Source organism: Manihot esculenta, chromosome 4 (assembly GCF_001659605.2).
Source record: "Manihot esculenta cultivar AM560-2 chromosome 4, M.esculenta_v8, whole genome shotgun sequence".
Taxonomy (NCBI): Eukaryota; Viridiplantae; Streptophyta; class Magnoliopsida; order Malpighiales; family Euphorbiaceae; genus Manihot; species Manihot esculenta.
In genome coordinates, this window is record NC_035164.2 from 28,664,150 (window position 1) to 28,677,897 (window position 13,748).

Sequence of the window (13,748 nt, forward strand, 5' to 3'; positions counted from 1 at the left end):
GACGCTCCTCCACGCAGCAACAGATAGTATATTCTGCTTCATCTTATCAGGAAAATTCGTCCCTGATAGTATGTACATCCAATGAACGAAAAGTTAAAATTTTAAATTTGTATGTAAATCTTATTATATATTGAATATATTTTTTAATTATAAACTATATTTTAAAATTATGTTAATTGAATATATACATGCGTAAAACAAATTTCTCTGTCCCATCCTAGGCACCCAGCGAATAGAGAAAAAAATATAATTAAATTAATTAAATCATTTTCCATTTGTTCTAATCCTCACCACTGTTATTCCCGCTCATTTTTATTACCTTAATTTCAAAATGTCCCTGCTTCGCGGCTCCATTTAACTTGTTTTAAACCCTCATATCCCCACCTTCCACGTCACCTCCCTTGGCCTCCCATTATTCTCATTTTCTTAACCACCTTCCCAGACATAATAAAAAAACAAAATTAAAAAAAACAAATTCTATCGTTCTTCTCACTTCTCCATCCCCTGGTCTATTAGAAATCAAATATCCTCTACAATTTCTCTCTCTCTCTCTCCAGGTCTCTGCAACACTTTGTCTTAAAGAAGAAGAAACAATCTCTCTCTTCTCTTAGTTTCTCTCTCTATATGTACCTTCAGTAGCTTAAAGTATCAAAGGAATTAAAAAAATCGCAATGTTGTTCGCTTTTTTCTCAGACGCCATGTGACTTCACCGTCTCCTCCTTCTCTTTCTTTTTCTTCTTCTTCTTCTCCATATGCTTCTCGCCATCTTACGCTTCTCAGCCGAGTCGCGCATTGACTCACCGAGTCAACTCGACTTGAATGGCCTCATCCTCCCGAGTTAGGAGCAGCTCTCCATTCTCCTATCGGAAACCTTCCAGTCCTTACTCTTCCAGTTCTTCTTACAGTGGCAACAGGTTAATGCCTCGTTCCTGCTCTTCTTCCGCTTCTTCTTTTTTCAACTCCGGTGGCGGCCGATCCATGACGCCCGGTTCCGATTCAATGTACTCCGGTCCGCGCGGTTACGGTGGTTGCACTCCTGTAGCGTTCGGGTCTGATGAACTGATTGCCGAGCCGGTCGATGTGCCGAGGAATGGGGATAGTATATCGGTGACAATTCGGTTTAGACCGTTGAGGTGAGTTGTTGGATCTGAGATTCTGGATCAGATCTGTTGCGATAAATTTCTGAAGCGTTTGGTTTGCCTTCTGAAGTAATGTGATTGGAATTTGTGTGGTTACAGTGAGAGAGAGTTTCAGAGGGGGGATGAGATCGCTTGGTATGCAGATGGAGATAAGATCGTCAGAAATGAGTATAATCCAGCTGCGGCTTATGCGTTTGGTGATTTTTTTTTCCTCTATGGATTAATGAATAAAATGGATGCTGTTTTTGGTCAATTCATAAAGTTCCAGCTTAATGGAAGTGAGAAATGCTAACAACTTCGTATTGGCAGATAGAGTATTTGGACCGCATACGACTTCTCAAGAGGTATATGATGTTGCTGCCAAACCAGTGGTCCAGGCTGCAATGGAAGGTGTCAATGGTATGGTTTAGAAATTCCGAATCACTAAATGAATCAGCATTTATTAATTGGAGTAATTGTAGCTATTGTTGTGATCAAGTTTTAGATCTAAATGAAATTTCACATTCTAAATTCCGAGCTCATATATTGCCAATGCAGGAACCGTTTTTGCTTATGGTGTCACTAGTAGTGGAAAGACGCACACTATGCATGTAAGTTTTGTTCCTAGCTACAAGTGTTCTTTGAGCGTATTGTTCGCATGGAATTTACTTTAAGCAATCAGCTAAAGTTGATAACGAATGAGAATTTAGGTCTGAAGCTTTGAAAAATGATGCAGTTTACCAGTGAACAATTAGGCTACATATGTGAGCACAAGTGTCAAATTTCTGTTGGTAATTTCAGGAAGTAAGAATACATGTAAATGTGCTAATTTTGTTCTGTGCAATGAGGGTTTTGCTGTTTTGTTGATCTATCACATTTTATTCTTCTTGTATTCAGCAATTCCATTTAAACCGAACCACTAATGAAGTATATCTTTCATAATTAGCTTAAATTATAGATCATGGTTGATGTTAGAATAAATTATAGATCACTTGTTACATAAAGTCCAATTGCCTTGATGGTTGCTTAATGCCTTCTCCTGTTTTACACTCTATCTTTAATAGCATGAATGTATATGATGCTCCAATATGCAATGAATCTTGTTATGGATAATACCTTACATAATTTTGGTGACATGGCAGTTCACTCCTGCCATAAAATGTTTTACTGGTATCATGTACCATATGACATGAATAAATCGCAAATATGGTTATTTATCAGATGTGCTAATTTCAGCTCTCTCATTTGTGACTTCATAAAATAACATTTGCAGGGAGATCAAGATTCTCCTGGTATTATACCATTAGCCATAAAGGATGTTTTCAGCATTATCCAAGATGTAAGTGTTGTTTCAATTTCTAATATCCTTGTACTGTTTTTCAGACCATAAAATAACAACGTGTTCATTTGAATCTCGCTTTTATTTTTTGTACTTTTTCCTTTTGTCCTTTCAAGTGTGTCAGTGTCACATTTTTTTCTTCATTTTTTAATGGCAACTAGATATAGCCTCTTAATTTCTTTCCATGGTTCTACGCATGATATACCTGATTTTCTAGTATTGTGTTGAAAGTACAACACTATATTTCACACACCCCTATGACATATAGCAGCAGTGATCTGATTGCTTTTCTTTCCGTAATATTAAGAATTGTTTGAAAAATCTTGTTTGCAATCATATGAGTCAATTATACCATAATATGCTTTCATTGTGTGTGCACATGTAGGTGGAAGGGTCTCAATTTGGTCTCACATGAATCAACATGGTTTTCCTTGATGAAAACTAATTAATTCATTGTTTCAATTTTTAATGGCCCACTTGCTGAGCAAATATGATTGAAATTATGTATTTTTTTTTCTTTCAGACTCCAGGAAGAGAGTTTCTACTGCGAGTCTCTTATCTTGAAATTTACAATGAGGTTAGTGGCACTGTAAGAATTATCAATTCCAGTGGTTCTGTGACTTATAAATTTTATTTTCTTGTGCAGCATCATCAATAGTGATGCTTGTTATGAGAGTTTACTTTGATCAAGAAATTTGATATATGATTCAAAATTTTGCAACTTCATGGTGTAATTTGGCTGATGTCTTTCTGTACTTCTCTTTGTAATTTAATAAACTGCATACTGTCATCTTTATGATGGTCATCTGATTTATGATTCCATGCGTGTTTCTGATATCAGGTGATCAATGACTTGCTTGATCCCACTGGTCAAAATTTGCGTGTTAGAGAAGATGCACAGGTGTTTTTCTTAATTTTATTGAATATTCTTTGGATAGTTACTTGTAGCTCTCTTATGCCTCTTTTTCCTTTTTGCAAGAGTTTGTGTTTCAGTAGTTTCTCCTCTCTTTCTGAGATGACACGCATGAAGATGTTGTCATAGTGAAATAGTACTGCATTGCTAAGGGCAGTAAATGCTTTAACGTGTTCTTTCTCTCTCTCTCTCTCTCTCTCATGCATAGGGTTTATTTTTTGTGTGCAAAATCAAGAATTCTTTTACCTTGAACTTTAATTCTGAAAATTGCTACATAGTTGGATCTCATGTTTATTTGTTCCGTTAATGGTTCATTACATTTTCCAGGGCACATATGTTGAGGGTATAAAGGAAGAAGTGGTTTTATCTCCTGGACATGCTCTTTCTTTTATTGCTGCTGGTGAAGGTAGCTAATATAGAAACCTATCTTTTCCTTTCTAGTTGGTGAATGATTGATTGGTGAGACTTCTTTCTAATTGATATTTGATATTGGCAGAGCATCGTCATGTTGGTTCGAATAATTTTAATCTTTTCAGTAGCAGAAGCCACACCATTTTTACACTGGTAAATTGTACGCGTTTATTTAGAACTTATAAAAACCTGCCGCTGGTACCTTTTCTAAGCAAATAATTTAGATCATTGTTTGAAATGTTAAACAATGTCTTTTTGCATTTGATTAGCATTGTAGCATTGTTGAATTTCTCGTCAGTTTGGGATAGCAGTAATGTGCCTTGTAAGGGTCTTAGGCAGCCCTCTCTTGAGCTGAGCTAGGTGAGTTAGGTTTGACTCAAATTTAACACTTATTTGAGTTTCACACCGATATTGAGCCTCCTGTAAATATATCACGCTGGATAGGGCCTTGAGCCATTTTTGAGTGAGTTAGGCTTTGTCCAAATTTAACAAGCATCTTGCGCATGGGTGATTCAAAATTGGATAGGTGGATTGATGCGATGATCTAGTACAACATTTTATGTTTTCATTATGAAGTACTAATTTGTTGTCCGCATAAATTTTATTTTTTTCTTCACCACTCTTTTGGAAGATATAGGTAGTGTTATATAGCTTGTTAACGATTACGAAATTTATGTTATTAAGGCTTACTGTCTAAGGTTCCAACCAAAAACTGGCTTTGTTACATCTTAACTCATAATTGAGCACTCTAGATAACGTATGCATAAAAGCCTAACTCCATTTCGCCATATTGTTCTTTGCCTTTATTCAATGTAGCCTTTCATGTTTCAAATTTTAGGCGCTGGAAGTAACTTAGTGAAATGTTGAGAGATAATTTCCTATTATTGCAACATAACTATCTTTTAGTGTCTCAATTTTGCAGTGATCAAGGTAGCTTAGCTTGTTGCCTTACTCATCTTATCAATTATTTGGACCCTCCCTCTCCTACTCCTACAATGCTTTCTTTTGGTAGTAAAGGATAGGGTGCGAAACTTGTTGAACTTAAAACTGAACTAAGTCCTGTGCATTTCACCTGAATTATGATTATGTTTTTTCTTTCCTTTTTCATTATTGTTTTTAAGTATAGCATGTCTCCTACTCTAGTCTCAGTCCATTATTTTGCTTCTTTTTTTTTAATATCTTTCACAAATAGGCTTGTACTCTTACAGATGATTGAAAGTAGTGCCCATGGTGATGAGTATGACGGAGTGATCTTCTCTCAACTTGTATGTTGCATTAAATTGATACTATTTGCAGAAGAAATATTATTTTTGGCTCCTTGGCTCATAGTATTTCCTTATTTTTCTTTATTTTTTTAGAATTTGATTGATCTTGCTGGATCTGAGAGTTCAAAAACCGAAACAACTGGACTAAGGAGAAAAGAAGGGTCTTACATAAACAAAAGCCTTCTAACTCTTGGAACTGTACGTGATTGAGCTTGTAAATGTGGTCATTTACAATGCCTTTTCTTTTATGGCCATTTGGTTCCATCTTAACCACAAAATGTTAAATGCATTCCCAAAAATAAAATTGAAAAAAGCAAAGCCATCAGATAACAACCTATAATTGATGAAAAGTGTACGTGTAATACGAGTTTTTTTTGAAGAATTGGTGACAAGTGATGATTACCAATATTAGCTTGACATTTGTGTTGATCTTTTGATTCCTTCATGAAGGTAATTGGAAAGTTGAGTGAAGGAAAGGCATCACATGTTCCTTATCGAGATTCAAAACTTACACGTCTTCTGCAGTCTTCACTGAGCGGGCATGGACATGTTTCAGTGAGTTCAAGATACATTAATTATTGTATTTTCATTGCAAAGTGGTTAAAGGAACTTCTATGAAAAAAGTTCTTGTAACCTTGCTAATTGGATTGCATTTTCATTTATCTTGTTCTAATGACACGCATAAAATGAATTCTATTTTCTCACAAGGTCTATTTCTTTTTTTTTTTTAAAATTTTTGTTTGTTAATGCATTATAAAAGGCTTGGTAATAAGATGCCTGTACTATCACTCTGGTTGACTAAAACTTAATACCACCTAATATTATATGATTTTTTTTTCATAAATTGCTGCACAGCTTATTTGTACAGTTACTCCTGCATCTAGTAATATGGAGGAAACACATAATACATTGAAGTTTGCTAGTAGGGCTAAGAGAGTTGAAATCTATGCCTCTCGTAATAAGGTATGCCGTAATCTTGGAGGGAGATTGATTTGTTGATGGCAATGTACTACGGTTAACCTTTAGGCTAACACTAATACTAGTTTTGGAAATTCTGTCTAGATTATTGATGAAAAATCTTTAATAAAGAAATATCAAAGAGAAATCTCAGTCCTCAAGCTGGAACTTGATCAATTAAAGAAGGGGATGCTTGCTGGTGTCAGTCATGAGGAGCTTCTGATCTTAAGACAACAGGTCTGGGATTTTTCTTTTCCTGTCCTTTAACTTAGAACATTGTTTAGCTTGTTTTTCTTTTTCCTATTACTTTATGTGGTTCCATTTTCTTCACAACTAGTTCTCATTGTTGTTTGGATAGTTGGAAGAAGGTCAAGTGAAGATGCAATCAAGATTGGAGGAAGAAGAAGAAGCCAAGGCTGCTCTTATGAGTCGAATCCAGAGGCTAACCAAGCTCATACTTGTTTCTACAAAAAATACGATTCCTGGATTAACGAGTGATATTCCTGGTCATCAACATAGTCACTCTATTGGAGATGACGCTGTAAGTTATTCTTTTATCTCTTATGAAATAAAGAATGAACTGAGAATTCAGTTCTCTGTATTTCAAGTCACCAGTGGTAGGTTTGTACTGGTGTTATGCCTATGTTTCTATGGATTGTCAGTTGTCTGCCTGCCCTTTTATTGAATTTGGAAGTTTTTTTTGTTGTCATGGGTTACTTGATGTTTTCTAAATTACTGATTGGTTTGTTAAGCTTGATAATGCATGTGTTTGGAATGTTATTGCCATGCCTGTTTTGCATTTTTCTCTTGATTTGTTTTACTATTTGGTATGACTTTCTTTCTCAAAAATTTCATTTTTGATGGCAAAATAATTTCCCTCTTCACAGACAATTTTTATCTTTGTCAAGTTTGAAAATCAGTACATGAAGTCTCTCATCCCATTTTTTGCTTTTCTTTTCTTGGGTCAGAAATTGGACGCTTTGAGAGACGGAGCTTTACTTCTAGAAAATGAGAATCACAAAGACTTTTTGTCTTCTGCTTCTGTGATTCCATCAGATGCATCTCATGAATTTAAACACAGGAGTTCTTCCAGCAAGTGGAATGAAGAACTCTCATATGCTAGCAGTGCAATTACTGAATCAGCTCAAGTGGGTGAAATTACAAGCGCTTCAAAACTTCCTGCAGTACGTTTTTTTAGTTCTCTTAATGCTTATTTTTTTTATCATTTAAATTCTAAGGAATATTCCGGTACAATTGGCCTAGTGATTGCTAAATCTAATATTGTGGAAGATGTACCAATTGATGCTGATCATATTTGACCTTTAGTCTAGAAGAGAAGAATGGGTCGTAACAATTGTCAAAACTGATGTTTGGCTCCCATTTATTAAATGAACGTTTAACTTGGTTTCATGTTAGTCTTAAGTTTCATTCCCATTCATTTTCTTTCTTCTTTCAATCTTTTGTGGCCTATTTACTGGACCCCATACTTTTCTTGAAGAGAAACATTACTTGATGGTTGAGGTTTATTTTTTTAATTTTATTTTATTTTAAATTCCCATATCATTACAGTTTTCTTGCCTCTTGGTGTATTTTCTTCTTAATTTCTCTGTAATTAATGTACTTCAAATGCTTCTTGAGTTATTCATGGAAAATTATCCTTTTTTAAAAATACTAATTCTCTCTTTGAGATTACTTGGGAGTTTTGGTTTGGGAGAATTCTCCCTTGTTTCCTTTCATGACCTTCAATTTTCAAATTGGGAAATTCAAGTCCTTTTTGCTATTAAAATCTTGAGCTTACACATCATAGATGCCTTGTCTTTAAAAAATATTTTTTGCCCATTTGTTATAATGTGGCAGTTTAGATCTGTTACTTAGGAGTTTTGGTTTGGGAGAATTCTCCCTTGTTTACTTTCATCGCCTTCAATTTTCAAATTGGGAAATTCAAGTGCTTTTGCTATTAAAATCTTGAGCTTACACATCATAGATGCCTTGTCTTTCAAAAATATTTTTTTCCCAATTATTATAATGTGGCAGTATAGATCTGTTTTCGGGTGGCCAACCCAAATACTTTCATATTTTTATTCGTTATCAATGAACTTTTGAAAGGGACTTTCACTTAGGTTGCACTTACACAAGATCAGATGGACCTTCTTGTCGAGCAAGTAAAGATGCTTGCAGAAGAGATTGCATTCAGCACCAGTACCCTTAAGCGACTAGTTGAGCAGTCTGGGAAAGATCCTGATAGCTCAAAAATTCAAGTATGCCTTTCTTCTCTTTTATATCAACTCCATTGTTTGATTGTGTTGCTCTCTAAGAGATATGTGTCTTTGAAATGGCCGGCACAAATCTAATAAATATGAATAGTTTTGAGTCATGTATGGATACATCATCTTATGTCGAGTCATTATCCTAACAGTTAAGTGCTTTATTAATATTTAAGGGACCAGTGAAATACCCTAAAGCATTCGTGTTTTTTGCTAATTTTTGCTACATAGACCGTCTTGATGTTTGGCTATTAACGATTTAAAAATTTTATTAATTCAGTTGATATGGTTATTCTATTTTATTTAATCCAAATAAAGTGACTAAAGTTAATTGATTGAAGGGTTATGCGGTTCATTTTTCTTCCAATTTTTGCATGTCACACTCGGTCATAACAAGAATATACTATAAATTTCTATTTCTTAGATTACTCAACTGGTTGTCTCTGTTTACGACTCAATGCAAATATATTTTTTGCTCTCTTGCAATGTTGTATATTTTAGCATCCAAGATCTCAAATTTTTCAGAAGTATACGTTTTTGTATCTGTGAAATTGCACAAATCCCCCAAGGTTCTGATGAACATAAGAATGACAGATCCAGAACTTGGAGTGTGAGATCCAGAAGAAGCGAAGACAAATGAGAATTATCGAGCAACACATTATTGAGAGCGGTGAGGCTTCTATTGCTAATGCATCATTGGTTGATATGCAACAGGTGATGGTACCTTTTCTCTTGCTTATTTTTGTTTCTCTCCTTTTCCTTTTACATTATCTAGCTTATTAAAAATTGTTGCTGAATTCTTTTAATTGTGTTTCTCTTACAACAGACAGTCATGAGATTGATGACCCAATGCAATGAGAAATCTTTTGAACTAGAGGTGAGTACTTTGCAGCATGATATTAAATTGTGTAATGCACATTAAGTTGCAATAGCTTTGCTTAAGTTGGTCAATACAACTTGTTTAAACTAATTTTATCAATCACGTTATGGGAACTGAGAAAATAATAATATGGTTTACTTAGCAAACATGTCTTTTTGGTACCAAAATTTTAAGTTCTTCCAGCTCCTTAATTTTCTTTCCCAAAATCTTATAATTTTAAAATATTCTCTGCCTGTTGCAGAAAGAGAAAGATAAGTAATGCCTTTCACAGTTTGTCATGCATGGTTTTAATCTGAGCTCTTGGCCATCCCACATAATAATTCCCTCAAAACTTAGCCCCAAATCATACCATGAGAGCTTTGCTTTATAGCATTTTGTGTCTACTGATTTCATGTACTCTTTTGGTAGTTTAAACGTTTTGAGTTTTGTTTATCATTTACATGGAATGATTTTGCCAATTGATACAGATAAAGTCAGCAGACAATCGTGTCCTTCAAGAGCAACTGCAGACTAAGGTTAAAACACTATTATCTTATTTCACTATTTTATATTCTGTAGTTATGAAAGGCCAATTAAAACACAGAGGGATCTTGGGCCTAATTGTTGGCATGCACTTGACTAAATGAGGCCCAAAAAATAAAATCTGATGAAAAAATCGAAATCAAAGGATTATAGATGTAGCTGTATTTGATAAAGCTTATTAAATTACTAATTTACATTGCATTAATAAACATAAAATACATAAAATGAATACAAACTTGCCTATTAATCTTTTTTTTTTTCCCGATGTTAGGGGAACAGTATAAAAACCTGTGTCAAAATAAAATAAACCTAAATTTTGGACATCAGAAAAACAACCCGGATTTTTTATATTCACAAATAAAACTAGATAGAATTGTTAATGCTATTTGAAGAAAAGAAGAAAGACAATTTTAGATAACCTAGAAATACAACGCATCAGATAACAAGTTACTCTAGAAACAATTGTCATAAATAGCATGTAGGATCTTTTTCAATAAATAAAAACAAGCAATCTCAAAAAACTCCAGTAATGAAAGACCAACAGAGCATTCTTGAATCTTACTTGTGTTAAAAAGGAGAAAAAATGAATTATCGTTGCTATCAAAAAGAGGAGAAAAAGGTAATTTTAAAATTTAGATATCATAGAAACTCTAGCACTAAATAACATGTTAACCAAGAAACAAATGACCTAAATAGTATGTCAATGTCTTTTTTTTTTTTAAAAAAAAAGAAATTATCTCAAAGAACTTCTAGAATGAAAGACCCGCATGGCATTCTTAATTGCATTAGAAAATAGGAGGACACTATTAGAATAAGAGGAGTCCAAAAACTATTAAAGATGAGAGAGACAATGAGAGAATAAAACTTTTTATTGTTGGAATTCTTTTTTTGATGACTTCTTTGTGCGACAATATTGGATTCTAGTAGATTGGCCAATTTTGAGTACTATTGTTTTCTTGCCAATTGAAGTACTCACCAGAACTGAAAATAAGGAAGGCATACTATATTCTAGAGCCTTGTGCCTAGAACAAGGCATGTTCTTAGGTGCATAAGGCGAGCGCCTATTAAATGTCGTCAGCCATTGTCCTGTAGAGCTATCAGGATTGGAGCCTTGAGCTTGAGGTGTGCCTTTAACAGTACTGTATCTACTAGTGAGGCTGAAGTTCAGTGCCTTCTCTGATGATTTTTGGAAAAGCCTCTCATTTAAACTTGGATTACATTCTTACTATTTTGTTCTTGATTTCATTGGTTTGTCTACTGTATGTTTATTATTTTGTCGTATGCTTGCTTATGGCAGTGCTCTGAGAACAAGGAATTGCAAGAAAAAGTACATACCCTGGAGCAGCAGTTGGCTTCTTTCTCTGGTGATAAAATGTCACATACTCCTGAACATGCTGTGTCTGAGGAATATGTTGATGAATTGAGAAAGAAGATTCAGTCACAGGTCATTACTGCTTTGTCGATGTTTGCTAGCTCTTGACTGGCTTAGTATTGTTTTAGGGCATGGAATTTTTTTATTTATTTTTTTATAACTTTCAGCCTTAGATGTGTGATGCTAACTTCAACTGTGGAAACATGGAGATCATATTAGTAATATTGTATGCTGAAAATATAAGCTAAAAATGAGCTTAGTAGACAATGTTTCTAGTGGTTTTTTTTTTCTCCACGGAGACCTTAAATGAATTGCATGTATTGTTTTGGCCTTGCAGGAAATTGAGAATGAAAAGCTAAAGATAGAACAGGTTCAGCTTTCGGAAGAGAATAGTGGGCTACGGGTGCAAAATCAGAAGCTGGCTGAAGAAGCTTCTTATGCAAAGGAATTGGCCTCTGCTGCTGCAGTTGAGCTGAAGAACTTGGCTGGTGAAGTGACCAAGCTCTCACTACAAAATGCAAAATTGGAAAAGGAATTGTTGGCTGCTCGAGAATCCCTGCATTCTAGAGTTGGTACCCAAAACATTAATGGTGTTAACCGCAAGTATAATGATAGCATGAGACCGGGAAGGAGGGGAAGATTCTCTGGAAGACCAAATGAAATTTCAGGAATGCACTCTGATGAATTTGACTCTTGGAGCCTTGATCCAGAAGATTTGAAGATAGAGTTGCAGGCAAGGAAACAAAGGGAGGCATCTCTTGAGACTGCACTAGCTGAAAAAGAGTTAATAGAAGAGGAGTACAGGAAAAATGCTGAAGAGGCAAAGAAAAGGGAGGAGGCGTTGGAAAATGATTTAGCAAACATGTGGGTGCTTGTTGCTAAGTTAAAGAAAGAAGGGGGATCTATAGCCGAGGTGAATACTGATGAAAGGCATAGTGAAAGAATAGACGTAAGTGAACCAAAAATTAATGAGGTTGATGAAAATACTATCCTGAAAGAGAGGCAAGTTTCAAATACATCTAGACCACCTGATGAAAATCTGGAGGAGCCCTTGGTTGTTCGGCTGAAGGTATTGTTGAATTATGTGGATGCTAATCTGCTGTCTGCTGTATTTGTAGCCTTAAGTTCATTCTTCATTTTATTTAAAATTGCACTTCAATTTTGTGTTCAAAGTTGCAATGCAATAGTTTCATGCACAGTTTAGATAATTTTTGTTGATGGCTACAACTTAAATTTGCATTTGTCTGGTTTCAGGCACGAATGCAAGAGATAAAGGAAAAAGAGATCAAATACCTAGGCAATGGAGATGCTAATTCACATATGTGTAAAGTATGTTTTGAATCAGCAACAGCTGCCATTCTTCTTCCCTGCCGACATTTTTGTCGTAAGTCATTGAAATTTATTGCATTTGAATTAAACATATGCATCTATATTCTACGACTGTAGCTATTAACAATCAAGTTTTAGTTCTAAACAAGCTAGGGTCAGTTATACAAATCCATATTTTCATTGATATCTATAGCAATTTATCTTTGCTTTATTTTTTGCAGTGTGTAAATCTTGTTCGCTAGCTTGTTCCGAGTGTCCAATTTGTCGCACAAAGATTGCAGATAGGCTTTTTGCGTTTACTTGATGACGCTGTAGTTTATGCCCATCAAAGAGGTCAATGCATAGCTTTTTGTTTGTGTAATATCTAATATCCTGATTAGTGAACCCACTGGACTAATACAAGTTCTTCCTAGCTTTCTGCCAATCACTGGACAAGTCAAGAACTATTTTGTGTGAGAAATTTTGGAAAAAAAATGAATAAAATAAAGCAGAGATGATGCATGGCCGATATTTATAATAAAATTTGGTCAATTTTCTGATTTTAGGCGGACAAACTAACACGTTAATTTCTGCTTTTCCTTTTTTCTTTGCTCTTATTTCAGGGCTTGTCAATGTTCTGTTGGCAAAATTCAATGCAACAGCGGATGCAATTCATTTATTGGTTTGATGTATGTAATCGTCTAAAAGGTACATTGATAATTGTTTCGTTTCTTTTAAGATGGTGATTAAAGGTTAGCAAAAATTTGAGTACATATTTGAGTCGTGGCATTGCTTTTAAACATGCAGCAGAATGCTGTGATCTGTTCAATAATTGTATAGAAACAATGTGAACCTTTGCAAAAAGGCATTCCCCCCTCCCCCCAACCCACCTAATTAGGAGCAAACATTAGTTCCTTTCTATGGCTCTCTGCTTTGCTTCATTTTCTCACTTTGCTCCTGTCCAAAACCTTGAAGGTAATTATTCATTGTCAACGAAAGACACGATTGGAATAGCATTTTGTTTAGGAAATGATTTCAGTAGACTTATATGATGAATAAATTGTTTGTGAAAAATACTTTTTAAGAAAATAATTTATTTTTTTATTATTTAATTGTTATATTAAAATAAAAAAAAATTGTTAATAAAGTTTGTGTAAAAATTTAATAAATGTTAATAAGATTTGCAAATCTTTTAAATTTTAATTCTACTTGCTAAAATCAACTCATCTAACCAGTGAAGGGGAGCAAGGCAACATTATGTAGATTGCAATTTTTAAATTTTGATTAAAACAAGTGCAACAATAAGAGAACTGATGCTTTTAAAAAAAGTGGTCAATTAAATAAAAAAATTAAATGTTTTTGTCGATTCGTATTTATATTTAAAATTTTAAATCTCAAA

At 34.4% G+C, this 13,748-nt stretch overlaps 1 protein-coding gene across 4 annotated transcripts; it reads left to right on the top strand.

Moving 5' to 3' along the window:
* Nucleotides 1-444: 444 nt before the first annotated feature.
* Nucleotides 445-13,268, top strand: LOC110613716 (kinesin-like protein KIN-7D, mitochondrial). 4 transcript variants are annotated; one of them, XM_021754970.2, is made up of 25 exons: nucleotides 445-1,133; nucleotides 1,239-1,336; nucleotides 1,449-1,538; nucleotides 1,677-1,729; nucleotides 2,392-2,457; nucleotides 2,981-3,034; nucleotides 3,299-3,358; nucleotides 3,698-3,776; nucleotides 3,867-3,934; nucleotides 4,990-5,046; nucleotides 5,140-5,244; nucleotides 5,497-5,601; nucleotides 5,902-6,009; nucleotides 6,109-6,240; nucleotides 6,362-6,544; nucleotides 6,972-7,187; nucleotides 8,124-8,261; nucleotides 8,862-8,981; nucleotides 9,094-9,144; nucleotides 9,615-9,662; nucleotides 10,967-11,113; nucleotides 11,379-12,110; nucleotides 12,296-12,425; nucleotides 12,592-12,703; nucleotides 12,973-13,268. In XM_021754970.2, the coding sequence occupies exons 1-24, from the start codon at nucleotides 820-822 to the stop codon at nucleotides 12,672-12,674; spliced, it is 3,237 nt and encodes a 1,078-aa protein (XP_021610662.1). In that variant the 5' UTR covers nucleotides 445-819; the 3' UTR covers nucleotides 12,675-12,703; nucleotides 12,973-13,268. The 4 variants fall into 4 exon arrangements, with proteins under 4 accessions (XP_021610662.1, XP_043811900.1, XP_043811901.1 ...); XM_043955965.1 differs by lacking the exon at nucleotides 4,990-5,046; XM_043955966.1 differs by lacking the exons at nucleotides 4,990-5,046; nucleotides 5,140-5,244.
* Nucleotides 13,269-13,748: the final 480 nt, after the last annotated feature.

What these genes read in the sequence shown, in the direction of transcription:
- LOC110613716 (XM_021754970.2), top strand. Translation starts at nt 820, where the DNA reads ATGGCCTCATCCTCCCGAGTTAGGAGCAGCTCTCCATTCTCCTATCGG. An exon ending in GCCACACCATTTTTACACTG is followed by an intron (nt 3,935 to 4,989) that starts GTAAATTGTACG and finishes GTACTCTTACAG; the next exon opens with ATGATTGAAAGTAGTGCCCA. An exon ending in TCCCTGCCGACATTTTTGTC is followed by an intron (nt 12,426 to 12,591) that starts GTAAGTCATTGA and finishes TATTTTTTGCAG; the next exon opens with TGTGTAAATCTTGTTCGCTA.